A 22,121-nucleotide genomic window follows, 5' to 3' on the forward strand; every position below is an offset into this window, starting at 1 on the left:
ATAGCAAAGCACAGTACATTTGCCATGCGAAGTTGCTGTGCGTCAGTGCGGCCTCTGCCAACCGATCCAGGGTGTAGCATACGAGCTCCCCACAGCCCGTCTTGAGCCGCGACGGAGGGAAATCCACCGCAGCTCCCTATAAACGCACACAAGAACACCGCAGCATAAATACATGATGTACGTTCACATGCAATTCTGCCACGGGAATCATGACATGAGACAAACATTTTTGGTGTTTCCATAACTTCCACATATTGTCAGAGAATGATTCCAGAAGGGTGACTGTGACCATTTTACAATGTGTGTGAATGCAACCCTTTTGTGCTGCTTATTTCTATTTATCGGTATTCAAACGTGACAGTAATATGTTGGAAAGTACAGTTAAGTGCTTATGCGTAAATAATATCATAATTTAGACATTGTTGGATGAAGGCCTCTATAATCCCGTGTCAGTAATGGGAGTTGTTAAATCATAATTCACCACATTGGTCAACGTGGGTTGGTGAAGGGTTCGAGGCCCAGCACTGGTTCAGTTAGTCGTGGCCAGCAAATCAAGCGCAGGTCACCGGTGCCGTAGTGTCGTGCAGCAACCACCGTGCATGCTACCCCTGAAACCCCATGATTAAGCGTCAATTAATGACATGTAGATTTGAAGCTTTCGTGACTGCAGGAATCCATACTCTTTGGTTCTTTCGGTAAAGTCACGTAGGTATAAGGTTTGAAAAACCTTTAAAACAGTCTGCATCAGCAGCAGGCCATGCTTTCCCACCTGATGACGGACGCTTGTGTTGCGCCCGAAACTTCGTGATTTATTTTATTTTTATACCTACGTGACTTTACCGAAAGAACCAAAGAGTATAGTAATGACATGTAATAATTAACATGCACAAATGAAATGACATGGCGCGGGGAGGCCTTCATCCGGCAATGGATCGATAAATGCCTTCTAATTATTGTTACCATCATCGTTATCCAAGGCATGCGTGTGGTTACCGTGTTCCGCAGCTCTGTGAGGATGCGCGCCAGCGTGGCGTTGGGGTCATCGTGCTCGTGTGGCGCTTCGAAGGGCCGTCCTGCCTGATTGATCAGCCAGCTGGCTAGTGATGCAAATGCATGGAACTGCTCGCCTGGATTAGTGGCCAATGCAAAGTAATGCCTGGGAAATGACAAAACAGCACAGCTTATAATTGACGTGTAAAATTAAAAACAAATTAAACCAAGGACTGAAATTGTAATGGAGAATTTATTGTGTCTGTTCTGCTTGTAAGAGAATGGCTCACTGCATACTTTTGGAGAGAAATGCACCAAGTAGTAACCAGTGGCACCCCGAAAGTGTTCCATTCCAATGTTTCACAACTCCAGTCCTCGTGACCACCCAAAGTCCACCTTTTCGTGATTTCCAGTCTTTTCTACTCATCCAAATTAAGCCACTGCACACACTGCATGCATCGGATTGTTGGTAATCATGGAAAGGTGTACAATTTGGCGTTACGAGGACTGAAGTTGGGAATCACTGTTCTATACCACATGCGCCCATCCTCTATACCCCATGCAATGCCCGTTTGTTCCTCCCTCCAACAGTCGTACGGTTTGAATATTACTGATAACGCAAGACAATTCTTCTTCCACCTCCAACCCAGCTTATAAATATGCTAAATTCCTCTTGATATGCAAATTATTTTGTCAAGGCGCTCTTCCCCCCTCCAACCCAGCTTAAAAAGACGCTCCAAGCCTGGGGTTGTCATTCAGACTCTTTCTTCTCGACAGACCTGTTCTTCACCTGAGGACGGCTGCTTGCGTTGTGGCCGAAACGTCGTGAGAATTATTTTATTATGTTTTATTTTTATTATTTTATTACTTCCCTTCTACGTGACTTTACCGAAAGAACCAAGAAGATGAATTCAGTTTTGATTTATACGGCATCTAAATAAAACCGCATTTAAGACGCTGCACAAAATAGTAGAACATGCGCAGTAGGGAGACAACTAAAATTGGGAGGTATATACAGCAAAATGACAAGTTGGACACTTAATAAATCTATCCGATTAAAACTTGACATAATGGGTGGCAGCAAGGAGTAAGACAATGTGCAACGTCACTAAATATGCTGACATGTCTGTGTGCCTTGCCTGGAGAGAGGCTTCATGTTGTGTTGTTTGAGGAAAGTCTCTTCGTATCGAAGGAGCTTCAGTTTATCGCCGAGTTCCTCCATCGTGAGGAACGCCTGATGTGCGGTCCCTGGTCCATGCTCACTCTCCGTCTCGTCCATCTGCGCGAGACACAAAGCATCTTTCCACTGGCCTCTGTGGGCTGCGCGGTCAGCTGACCAGTGCCACACATACATGTTCGGATGAGTGTTTGTTTTTGACTTGTGGATGACAAACCAGGTTTCAAAACCAGCTCTGGGATAATTTGAGATATTACCTCATCCATTCAATCGAGGGACAAAGTGTGCAGCACCTTAATTACATTTAATTAAGGCGACTCCCTCGGTCGATATACAAGCAGCTTGGTAGATTATGCAAGCAGGAAGCTGTGTACAAGAGCTCAGCAGACTGGGTCACAAGCAGGACTTGAGAGAACTTGCTGCTGCTGCTCAAGTGCAAAGGCGTGGAGGGGGGGGGGACCTGACCGTTCAATTGATTGCAAGCGACTGAATTGTTTATATGTGGACATCTGTGCAACCAGAAAAGTCAACATATAAGCAGGCAATTAAGTTGATCGTTTATACGGCGCAAGATGATCCGGCTTCTAACATGATCCGGCGGTCCCGGGCCGATCCGGCAAAACCTCTCCACCAGTCCGTCGATCGGCACCATGCAGCGTGACAAAACAAAGCAGCTATGCTTGATTTCAGTGTTAAATATTATGTACGGTACATTATACACTACATACAACTTAAACAATGAAAATACTGCACGTGTATATACATAAGCCCATGCAGAGTCGTCAAAATTGGAGTGGTAAGTACGGTAAAGTAACTTTTTAAAGGAGGATACGTGTTTATTTTTGTCCATTTATGCCAATTTAACATAGTAAACACATTGAAAAGGGGAAAAAAAACCACCTAAAAACATGTCATCCAAGAATGTAAAAAATAAGCTATTTTAAACTATGATGATGTAGTGATTATCCGACGTTTTTGTTAAATTAGGCGCTTCCTCCTTCCCCCCCCAAAGCCGCTGGACAACCGATGATCTCTGTAAGTTGCCCAACTGATCGCTCTGGCGTGTATCCACCTTAAAAGGACACTGCCTGAATTTTCCGAACAAGACGACACAGCTGCTGGGAGAACAGCGTAGGGACATCACGACCTTGCATGGCTCGCAAACCGAGTGGCGGGGCTGCTTCGACATTCTCAACCGGGTGACAGCGAGGAGGAGAGCCTCGTGGGCTGTTCTACAAACAAGGCGGGTGAATGGAGGTGCTGAAGCAGCCACCAGAGAGGAGGATGGGGGGGTAATAGCAGGCCTGAACAGTCACCTTTAGCAGAGGGGATTATACTGGTAGGGACCTCCTGGTTACACCAGTCCACAGGGGATTATTGTGTCCGTCCGTCGTGCAGGGAGGGTGGAGAGGGGCTGGGTGGGGAGGGTGGGGCTGGGTGGGGGTGGGAGGGGTGGGGCTGGGTGGGGCTGGGTGAGGGAAGGGAGGGGTGGGTCTGGGTGGGGAGGGGCTGGTCACCCCGTGGTGCCCTTATAAAACTCAACGTTTAACCTACTCACGCCGGCTTGTGCCCGCCCTCACAGTCGGGCATATTTGCGGAATACACCACGCCGCCGTTGACCCTGGCCATTGACCGAGCAACCCAACGTTCCTACCAGCTCCCTCCGCAGGAATGTGTTTTGTGAGAGAGTAGCGAGCAAAACCACCCTCCTCACCACGGAGCGCCTGGTGGTAGTGGTGTGTGTAGATTAAGAGTGAGCGCGAGAGAATTCTGGCCACCGGTTGCTTGTGGTTTTATTTAAAAGAGCGATAAACCCGCAGCGAAGGGCCTTGGCTATCGCTCGGCTGCCTAAACTTCTGCAAGGGTCACAATGAGCAGGAGTCGCCCCTCGACGGCGTTCAACGTCCACGTTGAACGTTCACCGCGAGAGCCTTTCGAAGGAACGGGCGGCCAGCCCTGTCACACAATCATGGACCGCCTTGCCAACTCACGGCCACCAGCGGAGGGGAACGCAGCCCAAAGGCCCGAACCCACAATAGACTCAAATAAATAACCAAACCGCTGTCACACAACAACAACAAAAACCCCAATAACAATTCGAAGTCTTCAGATTTTTATCTCCAAATATATTAAAGGCAAAGTTGTGATTATATGTGTCTGTTAAAAATGTTTAGCGTACTTCCCGACATGCAACAAACTGGAAATTTGCCATGTGGGTACTTTCCAGACTGTACACCATGCAAACATTTTTAAAATGCACTTTATTTTTTATTTTTGTGGGGGGGGGGGGAGGTCAATAATGCAGTTATTTTTTGCACAGCAAGTGAGCTGTGACGTCCATTCCCGCTCACGGCCACCACCGGTGACGATTATTTCAACCGCTCCTGGGCCTCCCCTAGGTCGACTCAGCCTCAAACGAGTAACTGCTGCGGTGTGTGAACATCGCCACTGGGGAGACAAAGGCGGCCGGGCGTGCTGCTGTCACCCACCCCCTCGAGATTGGGTCACAACTACAAGAGAAAATCCGTCGTGTTTTTGGGGATGGGTTGACCATTTAAATCAGTGCTCGTTTCAGAATCAGCATCTTTGTTTAGACTGCTGGAGGAGGAATCCGATGAGCTATGAAGCTCTTTTTCACAGAAGTCCAGTGGGGGGCGGGTCAGCGAGTTACAGCAGCAAACAATAAAAAAAGGATTTGAAGTTTTCGTGACTGCAAGGATCCATACTCTTTGGTTATTTCGGTAAAGTCACGTAGGTGAAAATAATAAAAATAACTAAATTAAATCACGACGTTTGTATACTTCAGCGATAGTTTTTGCTGATGACGGACGCTTGTGTTGCGCCCGAAACGTCGTGATTTAATTTAGTTTGTTATTTTCACCGACGTGACTTTACCGAAAGAACCAAAGAGTAATAAAAAAATGAGTGCAAAATAGAGAAAAGAAGATAAGCAAGTCACTAAATATAAAGCACGGGGAAGACAACAAAAACAATAAAACCAATAAAACAATAAACCAGTGCCAGCCCACGGCAACACTCAGCCCGTCAATAGCTGCGACATTAACCCTCGTGGCCACTCCACTGCTGGATGAAGGCCTCTCCCCCACGCCGAGCCGCTCGTCGGGGCTGTTGGGCCATACTTCCCCACGCCGGTGATCAGTGCACACGGGTGGAGGTGAACTGGTGAAGGTGCCAGGGGTCGACTCCGACATCATTCAGCCACTGAAGTTAGAAGTCGTCCAGAATTCTACCCACAGGTTTCATCGCCTTCTCGAAGCAGTGCCCACCGCTGTACCACGAACAAAACGAGCCACCGAGCTATCTGTAAATTGCTTAGAACACCGCGCAACTAATAATGGATCATTTTAATCTTTGTGATCATTTAAATTGTTGTAATAATTGTAATCGTTGCACTCGCTTTCATTTGCCCACAACGATAACGCCACTGGCTAGTCGAGGCAGAGCCACCGGCGTACGCGACTCGGCAGAGAGAGAGCGATGAGGAGGGGTATGGGGGAGGAGGAACCTGTGTTTGGTTCGCGATGAACGTGTTGGCGACGTCGCGTGTGAGACCAAGAGAGAGAACGAGAGAGAACGAGAACGAGAGAGCGATGAAGCCGTGAAAACAACCAGCTCCCTACCTCTTGCCGCCTCCCGCTGCTGCTGCTGCTAGGCCGCGTTGCCGTGGAGACGGCGGGCGCCGTAGCCACGTGACCCGAGGGCGGCTCTCACACTCACCCACGTGACTTGTCGCGACACGTGGGTGCCCATTGCATACCTGTCAACCGCTTATCAGTTGCCTACCTTATTACAGACCAATTTAAAGGACGGAGAGCATTCACTCTCCGTAGGCGGATGAAACCCGGATTCAAACAACAGCAGCATTTCAATGGTTCCAACATGAACTATCAGCTGGCCTCACGTAAAATTCTGATGCAAAATACGCCCACCCGACGCTGACGATGTATGTAAGGTACTTTTATTTCAAAACAAAACAAAATTACTTTTAAAAACACATTCAAGCGATACATTGCAAATACAAATGCTCACACATTTCATTTGAGAATGACTTATTAGCTAAAACGTTGCAGTTTTTCATCCAAATCGGCAGAAATTGGTGACGAGGCATCCATTTCCCCCTCCACATTTTGGCAGCAACTTTTTTGCCAGGACATGAATCGCTCCCAAAATATTAACTCCATTTATTGATCCAAATAACTCCCCAGTTACCTTTTAATTTCATGAATGACCGCACTCTTTCCCCAACGATTTGTTTGCGAATGTACCTCAAGTAAAAACAGAACATTGTTATACTGGTTACAACAGCTCACAGGGGATTATTGTGTCCATCCGTCCGTCGTGAAGGGAGGGTGGGGAGGGGCTGGTCACCCCGTGGTGCCCTTATAAAACTCAACGTTTAACCGACTCACGCCGGCTTGTACCCGCCCTCACAGTCGGCCATATTTGCGGAATACACCACGCCGCCGTTGACCCTGGCCATTGACCGAGCAACCCAACGTTCCTACCAGCTCCCTCCGCAGGACAATGTGTTTCGACACACCTTTAACTGGACCGTACTCTAAGCTGCCACCGCTGCTATTGTTAAAGAAATGGCTCCCGCGTCACTCAGTGGAAGGTCTCTCGTTCTCCACTACTGCCTCCAACGTCTGGAACGCCATTCCCCCAAATGTCCGTGCTGTCTACACCCTACCCGTTATTGTCCAGACTCAAGACCTTCTTTGCCTCTGCCAAACAACATCAGTTCGCTACATCCCCCCACGAATAAATATGCCCGCTGTGTCTGAAGAGCATCTTTAAGATGTGGCTGCATTTAGATGCTGTTTAAATAGAAAGTGTCCTGGAGAATTCATGGCTTTAAATAAACTATAACCACAATTGTAAATGTCAGTAACGTGTACAAACAATTAAGGAAAAATGCATGTCCTTGCCAAACAATGAAGCATAATAAAAGAAAAAAGAAACCACAAATCAAACAAAAACACTTAAGAATTGGCATTGAAAATAAATACCATGCTGATATTTTAAAACCTCAAATGTCTATCTATCTACCCTTAAAGTATATTTAAAAACATGTCGCACTGTTTTATTGAGTTAACACGCACTCACAAGAACATGATCTAATTTTTTTTAAAGCAACACAAATCTTGTTTAAAAATGGATTGACCATTTAAGACATCTTAATCTGTTACACAGAGCAATCTAAAGGGCAGGGGGTGGAATAGACCTCAAGAGCCTTTACCCACAATTGAATCCTGAGCATGTTGTGACTGTAGTGGATGATAGCAACGCAAGACGTGTCTGCATTGACCAAGTTTACAATGTCCAATTTATTTCGTTTCATGAACTGTTAAAAAAATAAAGGGTGTCAATAATGGTATTGTCCATTGTTAATTACACAGCAGTTTAAGCTAGGTCAATAAAACTACACACCTAGTGGTAAAGAAGCTTTAATTGGATCGAGTTTCAGGCCTCGAACCTACCCACGTCAGCCATGGCATTGACAACGCACATCGTATTGGGATTTCAGAGTCCCAGGTGTTCTGCACTTTACCTTTTGCCAAACTCCAACATTCGACCACAAACAAACTGCTGTCTGATTACAATTCTTAAATAATGGACGATACCTTTTACGGACACCGTGTATATCAAGGATATAAGCTATTCAAATGCGAGAGGCTTTGGCAATGTATCTTATATATACACACATTCAATTCAACAATTAAGTTCCCAACCACTGTAACATTAAATAGGCAAGTGTTTGTATAAAGGCAAATGTGTTAAAGTGCCACAAAGAGGGGTTGGTGGACCGTTCATGGTACACTGTCAGTGAGCGCTGTGGTTTCCGAGCAAAGCTTGGTTTCATTGTGCATGACAAACGTAATGTCATCTGCCGCCTGGTACAGGTCTGGGTCGGGCAGTGAACTTAGTCCAGTAGAAGATAAATGATGCCACTCCATCAGCTCGGCCATGGATAAAGCCTTGGTGCTGCGCTGAGCCGACGAAGAAGAGTTTCTCGCCCGGCCCAGCTGACATGTACGCTCCACCAGGCTGTCTTTATTTGCTCCTGTTTGCAAGAAAATCAAGGAATAAAAAAATTAACATAGGGATTTTTTGACCACTCTCATTAACCGACGATGCATTTTAACATTTTAAGTTTTTCTTTTTTTATCATCAAGGATACGTTGGCAACATACACGCATCCAATTAGGACTTCAATGACATTCCAGGTAAATCCTTTAGGCATGAACAGTTAAACACATTCTTTATAATTACTGACAATTCTTAATGATAGCCGAAGTAATTATTATGTATTATGTCGGAAGGTTAATGCAAACCAAATCAATCAACGCAACATGTACAATACTGGATCTCGATACCAAGACAATCATGCCTGAGAATCCAAACGCTCTAAGCGTTTTTTAGGTTTTATCCAGGGCTTAATTTTTCATTGAATATTTTCCAGGTTGCCCGTAAAATTGAGTAGGCGGTACGTGACTAAGAGGAGCCACAGCCATAGCGAGAGGTATCCTGGACGTGGAGTTCTGGGTGCAGAAATATATTTTTTTATCAGGTAAGGCCCACTGAGCTATATAGCTCTTTTTCAGAAACAACCTGGCCACAAATGATAGCTCAACGAAGTGGCTTATGTGGACATTTTATAGCAGCCTAATACTCTACATGTGGAGGGAAAGACCGGAGGACACGGAGACAAATCCACGTGACCACGGTGAGAATCTGCAAACTGAAAATATACAGCAGGCGTCAAGGTTGGGATCAAACCCACAACCTCCTGTATACCAGGCTAGGTAATTAACATCTCGCCACCGTGGCACCCCAAAGATCCATAAAGACCTGGCTGATATTGATCCCACTGAGCCCCGTGCTGGAGTCCTCACCAGACAAGATTCCGCCATCTCCTTGACAAGGGCAGCCCAGGAGGTCATGCGTGAAGCAGCAAGTCCCCTCGTGCAGCGTGAACAGGTTGCGCAGTTCCTCCAGCGAGAAGCGGATGTGCTCCGAGCGCGCCGACGACGCCGCATCCACCACGCTGCCGGACAGGCCCTGCTTGCTCACCTGGCGCTGGTAAATCTTCTCCTCGATAGTTCCTGTGGAACGGGTGACACGGCCGAGTAGCAGCAGCAGCGCGTTTGCAGCTTGTTGGGAGGCGTTCGTGGTTCAAGCCCAGCAGTCGCCCTGGTTAATAATGATGGAGTAGCCTCATTTTAAAACAAGCGCCATCTGCTTCACTTTAAACATTTAAGATCCCGTGATGTTATTTGGAAGGAAAAAAAAACTAGTTCATGTGTGCCGGTGTAATTGGCCAAATTTGATGAATGAATCGCAAATTAGTGAATTGGGAAGCCAGATAGCAACATGACCCACTACTGGCTGACTAATGCCCACTTGCTGGCCAGCGCTGTGTGCATCTTGTGCCACGAGGAATGTACTTCATGGGGGGTACGATATAAACAAGCGATTATGAACAAACATGGTCGGAGTGTGAGACCAACAACTTGGAGCACACACGCCTGTGGTTCAAGCACTTTGGAGAAAGGATATGGTGGATTGAGCAGAGTTGTGAAAATCCCATACATGCTGGGCTGCAAGGTGACCAAGATATGGCAGTAAATAAAGTAGGTAGTGAACCTGTCTGTGCAGACCTGAGTGTTATGCCCTCTCTGTGTGTATGTTTTCTCTGGGTGCTACAGTTTTCTCCCACACGCAAAGCACCTAAAATGGACATCCTATTGAAAAACAGTCTTGAAACTGTGAGGCTCTGCTGGATAAATAAAACAAGCTTATTGACATGCAGGCACACTCAGGCAATTGCATCATGGTCTCTGCACAAACGTTAAATGTCACACCAGCGTGCATGGCCATGTGAGTTTCACGAAGCACAAATCTATACACGTGCATGTTGTGCGCAGAACAGCTCCACAAACGGACAACACACAAGTTGAGGTTCGTGCGTACGACTGCACGACGCACTATACACACTATACACACTATACCCAGGAACGCCGGTCTTCTTGATATCGTGGACCACAGGGCGTGTGTAACACCTGCCTAATCTCTCCTGCAAGTCTGTGGTTGAGATAAGGTGAATAAAACCCTGTACATGAGAGCTTGTTTGTGATGCAACATGTTATAACAACTAAAACATGGGGACCCTTGTGTGTCAGGAAAGCTTCACTTTATTGCAATCCACAACATCACAGGCAGGATGAAGAGTTTGCTTTTCTTTCCATCTTATTTGTACTTTCTTGGGGTTTTGTAAACTGTGGTAAAGATGGTATTTGTTATTTGCGGATTGGCAGGCCCTTAGAAACAACAGGTGTTGCGGATAAGATGATCAGAGATAAGAAAAGCAGCACTCAACTGCAGTTGACTCTTTATTACATGATTTACTGAGGTTACTTTGTGCAGATAAGCATTAGCGTTTGTTGCAGAACGATAAAAAAATGCCAAGAAGATAAATTACTTGTAAGAGTGTATGGGTGTTTCCAATGGCGGAGTCAGGATTTTCAGCAATGAAAAGTGATAGAGGAGTTATTAGTAAGTAAGGACTTGTCCCTTGCTTTTTATTCGACGCGTGTGCGGCGATGGCGCAGCCATCGATAGAGGGTCGACTTCGAACCACGTTGTGTGATCGGCATCGCGCTCGCTGAAGGTGAATGCCTTCAGAGAAGTCGTGTACTGTATACGCAACTGCGCACAATTCTGTGAGTCACTTATAACTGCTTTGCCGTTACTTATTGCCAATTATGGACTATTGTCCTATCTATGGACTATTGTCCTATCATCTCATAGAGTCCCTGGCACGTAATAATATGCTACACAGTGGCAGTGCGGGTCGCAAAATGCCGATTTATTACTAATAAACCCCAATGATCCGATCTAAATTAGGGATTTCGATCGGATCATTGGGGGGGGGGGCATGTGCAACCCCCCCCACTGGCTCCGCCAGTGGGTGTTTCCATGTGTGGTTGACTAATTCCTTCCGCAGTTTCTTATGATATATAAATGTTTAATAGTCTCACCTGTGGTCAGAAACCTGTAAATATGCACGGTCTTGTGCTGTCCATCACGCCATACCCTGGCCATGGCCTGTCCACAAACATCGCAACAAGAAAAGTCACCACTCATGTAAACATCATTATTGTTCAGAGTATGTATACACAATCGAATATAATGATATACATGAACTTGTTTCTAAACGCTTTCATTCTGATACATTTTCTGCTATGTTTATCGTAGCATTGGTATTTAAGACGATTCACATTCTGAACAAACCTTAAAATAAATGTAATAATCAGGCTCAATATTACGTTTAAAAAAAATAGCCTCCTGAAACTCGATTATAAGCAGTATGTGAGATATGCACGATTCACACAACATTGTAACAAAGTATTTCTGTTAGGCTGACATGTCAGGTGGTGAGAGAGCAACAATTTTGATTGACAAACAGTAACTAAAGATTGCCTTTTACACTGTGGTGCCCAGAGACAATTGCAAAAACTGAAGAAAGCTGACAGGATCTGTAAGCCACGAACAGACATTGATATCAAACACGGTCCCCCTTACATTTTTCTGTTTCGTAAATATTCAGAATGTTTAACTGGTTTTGTTTTTTGCATCAATCGAAATAATCAGGATTTTTTTTTATTGATCCAAAATAGTTGCTATTTCCGATTGATCTAAAAATGTGACGTCATAAGAAGTGACGTCACCAACATGTCCACCCCTTTTTCTGCCAAAAGTGGTGTCACGTGACATTGGGTTACGTCACTTTTGGTCGCATTCAGACTTGTTCATTTGTTACCTATTGTGCATGAACTGGAAATCTAAAAAGAAAACATCAGAAATTTTCCTTAAAAATCTGCATTCCTAAATGTTTTTCACGTGAAACTCATCCCTTGTACATATGCATCCCCTTGCCAGAATCTGATGAGTTTAAGCAAAAGGGCCACAGCACCTGGATGTCATTGGCAGGGTTCCAGTCGATGTCATAGAGGACGAGGCGGGAAGCTCCGACGAGGTTGAGGCCCACGCCTCCGGCCTTGGAGCTCAACAGGAATACGGAGTGCGTGGAGAAGCGGCTGTTGAAGTTCTCCAGAAGATGCTGTCGTTGGGACACGGGCGTTGTGCCGTCCAGTCGCGCCCAGCTGTAGCCCCAGCTTGAACAGCAGCGAGCCAGGACGTCGAGCATCTGGGTGGAGTTGCTTACCAGTACCACCCTGTGACACAAATACAGCCATTCTTAAGATCAAGTGATAGCCCTCTGAGACAATGGAGATATTGCAAGAGATGCCTGGAAGTTATGGGTGATTTAGACACTTTGGCTCAAGGTCCAGGGATCATCGGAACCATCGTTGATGTCGTACACCTCACCACTTCCCATTCCATGATATTAAGCACCTGTGGAGATGCTCAGATAAGTAACCACCATGTAACGCAGCAAACAGAAATGCAGCAATATCCATTATTGCAAATGCACTGCTGCTGTGCTCCTACCTCTATGGTCCCTGCCTTCAGCACACACCGAGCGGTGGAGAAATGTGGTCGAAATAATCCCCTCGATTGGCACAGTGTGTGGAGGCCCTCGTCGAACAGTGGAATGAGAAAAGGTCTGTACTTGTACATTTAAATAAAGGTGGCATATTCATATCCTGGTCGAGGTTCAACTCGGCCCATAGCCCCCTCTGGGATTAAAGGTGGCATATTCATATCCTGGTCTAGGTTCAACTCGGCCCATAGCCCCCTCTGGGATCAATATGATGAGTAGCACGGCTTTGTGGGGTATCAACAGAGGTGGTGATGTGGAGGGACTTGTCCCACGATGGGAACGTGAAATTTCCACCACTGGCTTGGAGCCACCAACCGAGATGACCGCTGCCCTGTTGCTCGTGTGAGCAGGTTAACAATGAAGTTTACAAAAAAAAAATGTTGTTATTTTGTTGACAGGGTGGGGTGTCACTAACCGCTCAACGGGTGTTTTTTGATGCATGGCCTCCAGCAGCCGAGCTAGCACGCGCAGCTTCCCCGACTCTAGTTTGCTGGTGCTCTCTGGGTTGTAGATCAAAGAGAACTCCTCGTAAAGTCCGTCGTATAGAGACACATCCGACTCTTCCTCGGTGTCTTGCTTTTTCTGCCCCTTACGGAGAGCTTCTGCTTTCTGTAAACGGTTAAAAACGCAACCGACATCCACCTACATCAACGCCATTTAAATTCAGGGTCCCAAACAGCGAACAATTATTTAACGATTTTCATTGATGTATTAATAGGTTGTCACATGCTTATCAATTAAACACAAAAATATATAAACGTTAAAAAATATTAAATGAAAATCCAACTTCATACGTTATGACATTTATATTGATTTTATTTTCAGAATTATAAATCATGAACTAAACTTCCAAGGACAGACGCATTTTGGGAAAAATTACAGATGTGCTTATGCGTTATTATTCTTCCTTAACACACAAATTTTAGCTGCCATTATTAAAATGAGATTTTTTTTTTTTGGATGAGGCCAAATTTCTGTTGCAAGGCCCTGCGCATGACCAGACACAGTCAAACAAGTTAAACTATGATGTGTACAAGTGTTGAACGTGCCAATGAGATTTGTATGGCTCACTGGTAAGTAAAAGAACAATCCTCACAAGCAAATGCATTGCCAATTATCGCAACCAAATTCAGCGACAAATCATTGCTAAATTTGTCTTGTTGTTCACTCTACAAAAGCTCCCTGTGCATGCGTGCGCACGCGTACCTGCAGCGTCTTGTACAGGAGGCAAGGATCATTGCAAAGCTTCTTGAGAGCGCTGATGCACACGAGGTGAGGGCTACGGTCGGTGGTCACGCGGTTCAGACAGCTCCGCACGGCCGGAGACGCCAGAAGCCTGCGGTAGAGCTGAATCTGCAGTGGCGTGGGTCGGCACATCACCACAAACTCCCGCTTGGGCGGCAGGTAGCGCTCGTTGATCTCTTGCGTGCGCCGCAGCACAAAGAGGCCCGTCAACCGCTGCAGCTCGGCAGCGCGCGTCTCCCCCAGCTGCTTATCCTCCTGCAGACGGCGTAGAAAGCACAGGCGAGCCGGTGTTCCACATCATCGTTGCAGGCTTAAGACTCATAACGTTGAAGATAAGTGGGACGTCAGTCGAAAGTTAGTGCAGCCCTATCAACACGTCGGACACTTCTTTGTTGATTTATGAGGTAGAAATTTGGAGTGGTGGGCCAGTAATTATCACGCTTCACTATGAAGCTAACACTAGTGGCAATTGGTAATCTGAACTGGTCCTGGGCTCACCTGTATCAACCCGCACTGACCAGGGTGTGTGTTGAAGTATGGTTAAACAACCCCCATGACTGACACAGAATGGGGAGTCCTTCATCAGTAAATTAAGGAAGGGATTTAAAGTAAATTATTATTGTAATACAGAAATATGACATTTAGGGTAATGGAGTGGTCGAGAGAGATCAAGCAAAAAAAAAATACTAGCAAGACAGAAGGAGATTAACAGTTATTGAATCAAATCAGACCCACGAATTGAGACAATCGAATCAAGGTGAGGGAGAGCAAGTGGAGGTCAGTTGGTACATGTCAGTCTTTTGTGACACTGGCGACATTGAAGTAATTATCAATTGAATTCGATTTTAAAATATTGTACGTTAATTATTCAACTTGCAAAGAACACACCTTGAAAACATCAACATAACACTGTCGGGAACCACGGTGGAAATGCATTGTATTGTGGGTAATGGTGGTGGGTGAGTTGTTACGCGCACAGCAATGAGTGGCATGACTTTGGCATTGTCAGCTTTGCAAGTTAACCCACCAGGGAGGCAGAGGGCTGGTGTGACTGGACTATGGGTTCCTCAAACACCTTCCGGAAGGCTGCCGCGGAGCCCAGTATCCCAGGGTTCACAAACTCCACGATGGAATAAAACTCCTGCAGGTCATTCTGAATGGGCGTACCTACAAGCAGGAACGACAAGAGTAGGAGAACGGGCGTCGAGCAGTTGCAGTGAACGAAGCCGCGAGGCTCCCAAGGGGTTGCCACCCTGGCTGATGTGCGCGCGAGTTGTCACGTGACCGCCGCGCAGCGATAGGTCACCCGTGAGGAGGATGCGTCGCTTGCAGGGCAGGCTGTCGATGGCCGACGCCGTTTTGATGCTGCTGTTCTTGAGGCGGTGACCCTCGTCACAGATGACGAGGCCGAAGGGGATAACGCGCACAGCATCGATGCAGCGCAGCACCATTTCGTAGCTGATGATGAGCACCGGGTAGATGGGCGACTTCATGAACTCCTCCACCTTGTGTTCCTGTTGTATACACACACATTCAAGCCGAGAAGATCACTACGGTTGAGGAATTTTGCGCGAATGTTTTTGTTGTATTTTTCTATCTGTGCATGATTAAGCCTATAACCAAATCACCCAGAATGCCCCGAATCACGGAAGCTATGCAAGGCTGAGCCTGAGGAGTGCTTGGATGAGCGAGCACTATGCACAATGAGTTATTAGAAGCTGCAGGGGGTAAATGGTGGGCAGGAGGGAACAGTGTATAGAAACAATTTTTATGTAATGTACTTCTATGGTGCCACAAGTTTGCTCCTCACCGTTACCAACCATTATTGACCAGCGTGGTGAAATATGGTCAAAGTACCCCCAAGGCTCGCACTGTGTGGGGAGGCCCTCAGCAAGTAGTGGTAAGTAAAGGGCTGTGTATGTACGTACGCTTAACCCGCCAGTGAACTAACATGCACAGTACCTATTTCTCAAGCTGGTCCGACCTTTATGCAGGTATAATGGCAATGAAGGCTCAAGTTGTTTTTAAAAACGTTGGGTGCATCGCTCAGATGGCCGCAAATTGTATCAAGAATTTGGCGACTTAATTCAGGCGGACAGCCAGAGATACAACACGATTGAGTGAACAGAACTATGTCGCGCGAATAGGAATAAGCAGTCGTGCAGCTGCCTCGGTGTAGCATCACAAAATGTGGGATGCTGCTGGATGCTTCTAGATGCTACCCAAGCGCCTCAGTCTTTGATCAGCCTGCGTACGCACCTCACGTGTTATCTCGGACTGTGCTTTACCCTATATTATTTTTTATTTATTATAACGCGATTTTTCCATAACTCGGTGTTCTTTAGGAACGCAAATACCGCGTTATAGGAGAACAGACTGTACCTGGTCAACGGTGAAGACGCGGATTCTCTCCACGCCCAGCCACTTGTTAAATTCACGGCTCCAGTTGCGCACCAGGCTTCCGGGAGTGACGATCAGCACCTTGTGTAGGGAGGGCCGATTGCCGTACGGGCCCTGCCGCAACAGCGTCCACACGAGCGCAATGCACTGCAGGGTCTCCCCAGGCCCATCTCATCGGCCAAGATGGCTCCCTGAACAGCAGGAGACCTGGGACAGACAAACAAAAAACACAGTTACGGTACAACCATGAGAATCCGTTTTACGCTTTCTGGTAATAAACAGGTCTTACGATGTTCAAACAACAAATAGATCGTTTTTGCAAGGATTTAAGTCTGCATTAACACTGGTGAGACTAGACCATGAAGAAGGCTGTCTCTGGTGTAGGCCAATCAGTTTAAAAGACAATGGATATATTATCAGAGGATGTATATTCACCACAAGTACGCGTGGTTAATGTAGACTTTATTCCTTGAAAAAAGGTATCTATTTTGTGTTTGAAAATCTTAACACCTGTTTTATTGCTAGAAAGGGTAAAATATTTTCTTATTTTGATACTGCTAAAAGGGTCACATGGTATGGTACAGCTAATTGTGCATTGACCGGTGGAATCGCACCACGCCATTTAGCTTTTGCCGAAGCCATCAATTTTATACTTCGTTTGACGTTAAAGAAGTTTCAACTCTTCAACTCAGCCACAGAATAAAGAAGTGTCACCTTGTAAAAAAAAAACTACAAATGTAGATCATCACCACTTACCATAGATACATCGCACAAATGCACATTTCTTCCAATGTACTCCTTTGCTGATTTTGAGAGGCTTGACGTGGCTTCATTCATGGGCAAACGAGGAGCTCTTCACTAGGAGGATTGTTTCATTTTGCAAGAAGTTGTTGGGCAAAGCAGTGGTTGAGAATCTTCAGCTCACACTGGAGCCACATTAATTATTACTGCAGGTGAACAAACTAAACTACAAACGCAAGACGTACTTATTTTCAATACCGAAGTCAGTTTAATACAGTCAACTTCATAGACTGCCAATACGCTCACCAGCTTAAAAACCAGGCTACAGTCTACATTATAGACTGCCAGTACACTCACTCCGATTAAGAACCAGGCTACAGTCTACATTACCGGGGGGTTTTTTCACTTCATTTATTATTATTATTATTTTTCTATCTACATGACATTACCGAAAGAACCAAATAATACCGCATTCTATTATTATATCTTGGTTCTTTTGGTAAAGTCACGTAGAAAATATATAATACATAAAATTGCCTTTAAATAATACGTTGAAAATAATTGAAGCTATAAACCACCAAAAGATAGTAAAATAAAATCAAAACTGGGTTTTTTGCTTTAATTCTTTCAAAAAAATGTTTTTGTTTGTTTCTATCTACGTTACTTGACCGAAAGTACCAAGAATATGAGTTCCTGCAGTCACGAAGGTTAAGTAAAAATGTATTATTATATGATTTAATAAGAACTTCAATAATTACAAGATTTAGAAAGAATACCAGTAAAAATTTGTAAACCAATTGTTAATAAACCAGTTATAGCATTCGCATTTACGAGCAAAGTAAGCATTATTGCATTTCAATGTTTGAATGCGTACCTAAATTATGCATCGTACACATGTGTGTGTGAACAAACGTAGCCCTAAGACACGTTATGTGGCAACACAATGCGAACGCTGTCGTCCCTCTAAAGTGCCCTCACCTCATGCCCATGACGGCCTCGTAAAGAAAAAACGACCCCTTCTCGCTGGTGTGGCCTTAGGTGCACGACGAGGTGGGGGTCGACCACGACGTCTCCCATGGGCAGGCCGGCCGCATTGTTCTGCCACTGATGGGCAGGACTTGGCTGGGGCATCACAAGTGCATCTGAGGACCCAAAGCAAAATCATATTTAAAAATAATTTTTAAAAAAACACGCTTTAATGAAATGTACCGTACGAGTAATGGCAGAACTCCACGACTCCAGGAAGTGGCCCCGAGGCTTGCCATAACGTAAGGGGCCGTGGTGATTTACAGCCAACGTGAGTTGAGCGTGGACAATTACACCCAAGCCGAAACATAACATATAAAAAATATTGTTTAAAAATATCTATTTTGAATTTGTAATGATAGAATATAGTATTGTCACCAGTATGACATACGTATAACAAGTTTGCAGTCGATACGACATTGGGAAGTGGGTTCAAATTGAGTTACAAGATTTGAGAATACAACAGACAGAGTTGAGGATACGACAACAGAGTGAGTTTATCAAAAGCGTGTAAAAGAATGTTTTAGAATATATGTTTTTGTTTTTTTTTTATGAAAGAATACAGTCTTGTCATCAGTATGACATAAGTATACCAAGTTTGCAGTCGATAGCACATTGGGAAGTGGGTAAAAATTGAGTTACAAGATTGTTTGAGAATACGAAACACAGAGTGAGTTAAATAAAAGCGTGTAATAATAAAAACGCTTCTTTTGATAGGTGAACAAGGGTCTGTCTCACCGCATAAAATATAGATAGTAATTCAGTTCATCAGCCCATGGGCTAACCTGGACCAATTTTTTTCAGCTGCATTTGTTTTAATGGAAATGCTGAACCGGCGTTAACTTTCTTGAATCTCATCAGCCGAGTCGTGTCAAAGGTCGCCTGACAATATAGTCAAGAGAAACTCTACGAAAACCATGGGTACCAATTCAGTGAAAAATGTTTATAAACAAACCGCATGATGTGCTTTAGTGGTTAATTATAAGCAATAGATGTAAAAATACACATGCATCTATCTCACCACATCACATAAAACAACATTTCAGTTCCACAGCCTTTGAACCAATCATTTCCATCAGCATTTTTTGAAGCAGATAAAAACATATTCATTGCTAATGAAAACGAGTGAATGTTTCCATGTATTATATTTTTTACTTAATTTGGGTATGACTGGATGTGTCACTTTTCCAGTTGCTGATGAAGTCACCCTCCTTCCACCCGGTCTCCGCAGTCCACAAAGGCATCCTAATTATTGAGGAGTGGGAATGTAAATCCTATTTTGTGGTTTATCTTTGTTGTCTACAGGAGGGCGACTTAAGAAACAACTGGTGATGAAGTCACACACGCAGTATTAACTCATATGAAGTAAAATATATATATTTATTAATCAAAGCTGTGGAAACCTTGAATCTATAATGTCCACTTACACGTTAAACGCCCGTGTATGTGTATGGTCTAGTAGAGATCGTGGTGACCATACTGACCATACTTCAGCATTCTGGTTCGTGGAGATTGGTGAATGTGGAGAGTATGGATGCGGAAGCATAGAAGTACAGCATAACAATGGATTTTGTTACACTGTTTCCTCTTGCCCACCACGTAGCCCTGCAGCCTATAACACCCTTTATGCATGGTGGTCACCCATCCCAGCACTATCTAAGTGCATCCCTGATTGTAGATCTCAGGTGATTTGGTCATAAGCTAATGGGTTCTTAACTAAACCGAAAGGCACTTCAGATATCTAACCAGTGTGTCGTGTATCAAACACCTTTACCAACTGTTGTACCTTTCAGCAAGGCTACTTCATGAGAGAAACAAATATGAGCTATTTATTCTGACAGTTGCCAGTAAAGGTAGCTGAAATGTGAATGATGGCCAATAGTTATTTGTAAATAATATTGCTACATTAAAATCAAAGCACACATTTGCAATATTCCAGCAGTGCCCATCACAAAATTTTCAGACTAACGCTCAAACAATCATTGGTTAGAATGTGAGCGCACACACACACGCACAAGGTCTTACTTGGAGCAAAGGGGTTAAAGCGAGGCTTGTAGACTTTTGTCTCGGTGACGCGGGACTTCTCTGGTGCTCCTGTGACGGCCCGGAAGGGGCTCGCATAGGGCCTAGCAGCCTTGTTCGGAGTGGCAATAGAAGCGGCCGAGTCGCAGCTGGCGCCGGAGACCTGGAAGCACCTTCCGTTTGCGTAATCTTCACACGAAATCAACCCCATCACCTCGATCTCCTTTCCGCTGATCACCAAAGTATGTCCCTCCGACAGGCTCTCCAGCTCACGCTTGTTGTAGCCTGTACCTGTGCACACACGTTACTGTGTGTGTGATTACAGTATATGCACCTGTGTACAGAGTACATTTTTCAGTCCACTGCGAGATGAGGGCCTCCACACATTGTGTGGGTCGTGGAGATTGTTTGGCCAGAATTCACAACGCTAGTCAATAGGGGTTGATAAAGGTGGATAGCATAGAAGTGCAACACCATAATGGCTCTTGCTACACTGCCTACAACGTATCCCCACAGCCTATAATATTACTACGCTGGTCAGTGCAGGTTGGCGAGGGGGGGGGGGCAAGACTTGTTGAGATATCACTCCACACTGATATCAACCATGGTTAAGAATCAAAAACAGGGAATAGGGTTCATAGTGTAGTGCGATATCCACTCTACCACCGCATATAATGTGCATCATTTTAATATCAGACTTAAAAATCCACAAATGATCCAAAATCCATTTTAATCATTCAATGATCATTGAATCATTTTAACCATTGAATAATTATGTGCCTACAAATTATAGAAATGTTCGTATTGTAGCGATAAGACTAAATCTTAGATTGCCAAATACAAGGTGTTTCAAAAGATGGACCCGATTTGAAATCGCTATATGTTTGAAATTAGGTCAATCTTTTTTAAACACCCTGTATAATTACAGCAGATCAATACCTTTGCAGATGTCCTTGCCTTCCATGTCTTTAAGGTTCACCAATCGGCCACTTGTGATCAGAACAGCATCGCCCTCCCACTTCTTGTGCTTCTTCTTGGATGCTTTACCCCACATTACACTGTAGTACTTTGTAGCGGAACAATCCCCGTTATCTTTCATTGGATTGTTCTCTGCAGTGTGGTCATTCTGTTCCTCGGAACGCTGCACTTTCATTGCAGCAGGTGATTTTGGGGTAAGAGAATTGTAGTGTGTTTTCTTGGCACCAAGAAGGTCCTTGCTGCCTCGGGCCTTTTGATAAGATCTGCTTCGACATCTGCAGAAAACAGATACATCAGTGGAAAAACAAATTGCACTAAAGGATTTTTTTTTAGGTTGGACATTACAGGAATGACTTGGAAGGTGGTGTTGCGGTTACAGCATGCAGCTTGCAATTTGGAAAGTTGTAAGTTCAACTTCCCATTGGGGGATGACTTAGCCCATCATACCTCTGTGGTTAATAAGATGAGTAACGCTTTAGGTAAGCACTGCTCCATGCTCGTTTGACACAGAAACAATGGTGATATTTCTGAACACAGCAACGTTACACAAGGCCTTGATGAAGGGAACATACTCTAGAGTACACCACAGAAATATCAAGGGAGCTAAATGAATTGTTACAGGAAAACCACACGAGAGATGGCAATGGTTTGGAGAAGCCTTCATCCAAGAGTGGATACATTGCAGCTGATGTCTCAATCTTACGTACAATCCCCTAGAGTTCAAAACTAACTAAACTTTTAATTTACCAGGTAAGGCCCACTGAGCTATATAGCTCTTTTTTTAGAAGTGACCTGGCCACATAAAATAGCCCAACGAAGTGGCTTATCACATGGAGATTTATATCAGCCAAATACTCTAAGTGCATGTTTCACTAATGTGCAGGGAAAAACCAGAGGACCTGCAAGAAAGCAACACGACCACAGGGAGAACATGCAAACTTAAAATATACAGGG

The 22,121-nt window shown here is 44.8% G+C and overlaps 2 protein-coding genes across 2 annotated transcripts in view; both read right to left on the reverse strand.

Annotated features, from left to right (window-relative positions):
- Positions 1-5,874, reverse strand: part of LOC133347385 (intraflagellar transport protein 57 homolog) — a 15,582-nt gene extending 9,708 nt beyond the window's left edge. Inside the window, exons 1-4 of the mRNA XM_061559628.1 lie at positions 5,809-5,874; positions 2,130-2,269; positions 994-1,156; positions 18-136 (exon numbers count right to left, since the gene is read on the reverse strand). Coding sequence (XP_061415612.1) covers positions 18-136; positions 994-1,156; positions 2,130-2,269 — 422 coding nt within the window. The 5' untranslated portion in view covers positions 5,809-5,874. The remainder of the gene's footprint in view (positions 1-17; positions 137-993; positions 1,157-2,129; positions 2,270-5,808) is intronic.
- A 344-nt stretch (positions 5,875-6,218) lies between these two features.
- On the reverse strand, positions 6,219-21,461 carry LOC133348038 (DNA repair and recombination protein RAD54B-like). Its single transcript, XM_061560873.1, is given in 15 exon segments — positions 6,219-8,252; positions 9,085-9,294; positions 11,230-11,296; positions 12,165-12,426; positions 13,171-13,364; positions 13,962-14,255; positions 15,028-15,167; positions 15,307-15,514; positions 16,383-16,558; positions 16,561-16,607; positions 18,120-18,148; positions 18,150-18,283; positions 20,193-20,480; positions 21,129-21,377; positions 21,380-21,461. Coding segments are annotated over 15 exon segments (2,634 nt in total). The 3' UTR covers positions 6,219-7,998.
- Between the last annotated feature and the right edge of the window lie 660 nt (positions 21,462-22,121).

The sequence above is a fragment of the Lethenteron reissneri genome, chromosome 3 (assembly GCF_015708825.2).
Source record: "Lethenteron reissneri isolate LAM-NWPU_2019-01 chromosome 3, ASM1570882v1, whole genome shotgun sequence".
In the NCBI taxonomy this organism is placed as follows: Eukaryota; Metazoa; Chordata; class Hyperoartia; order Petromyzontiformes; family Petromyzontidae; genus Lethenteron; species Lethenteron reissneri.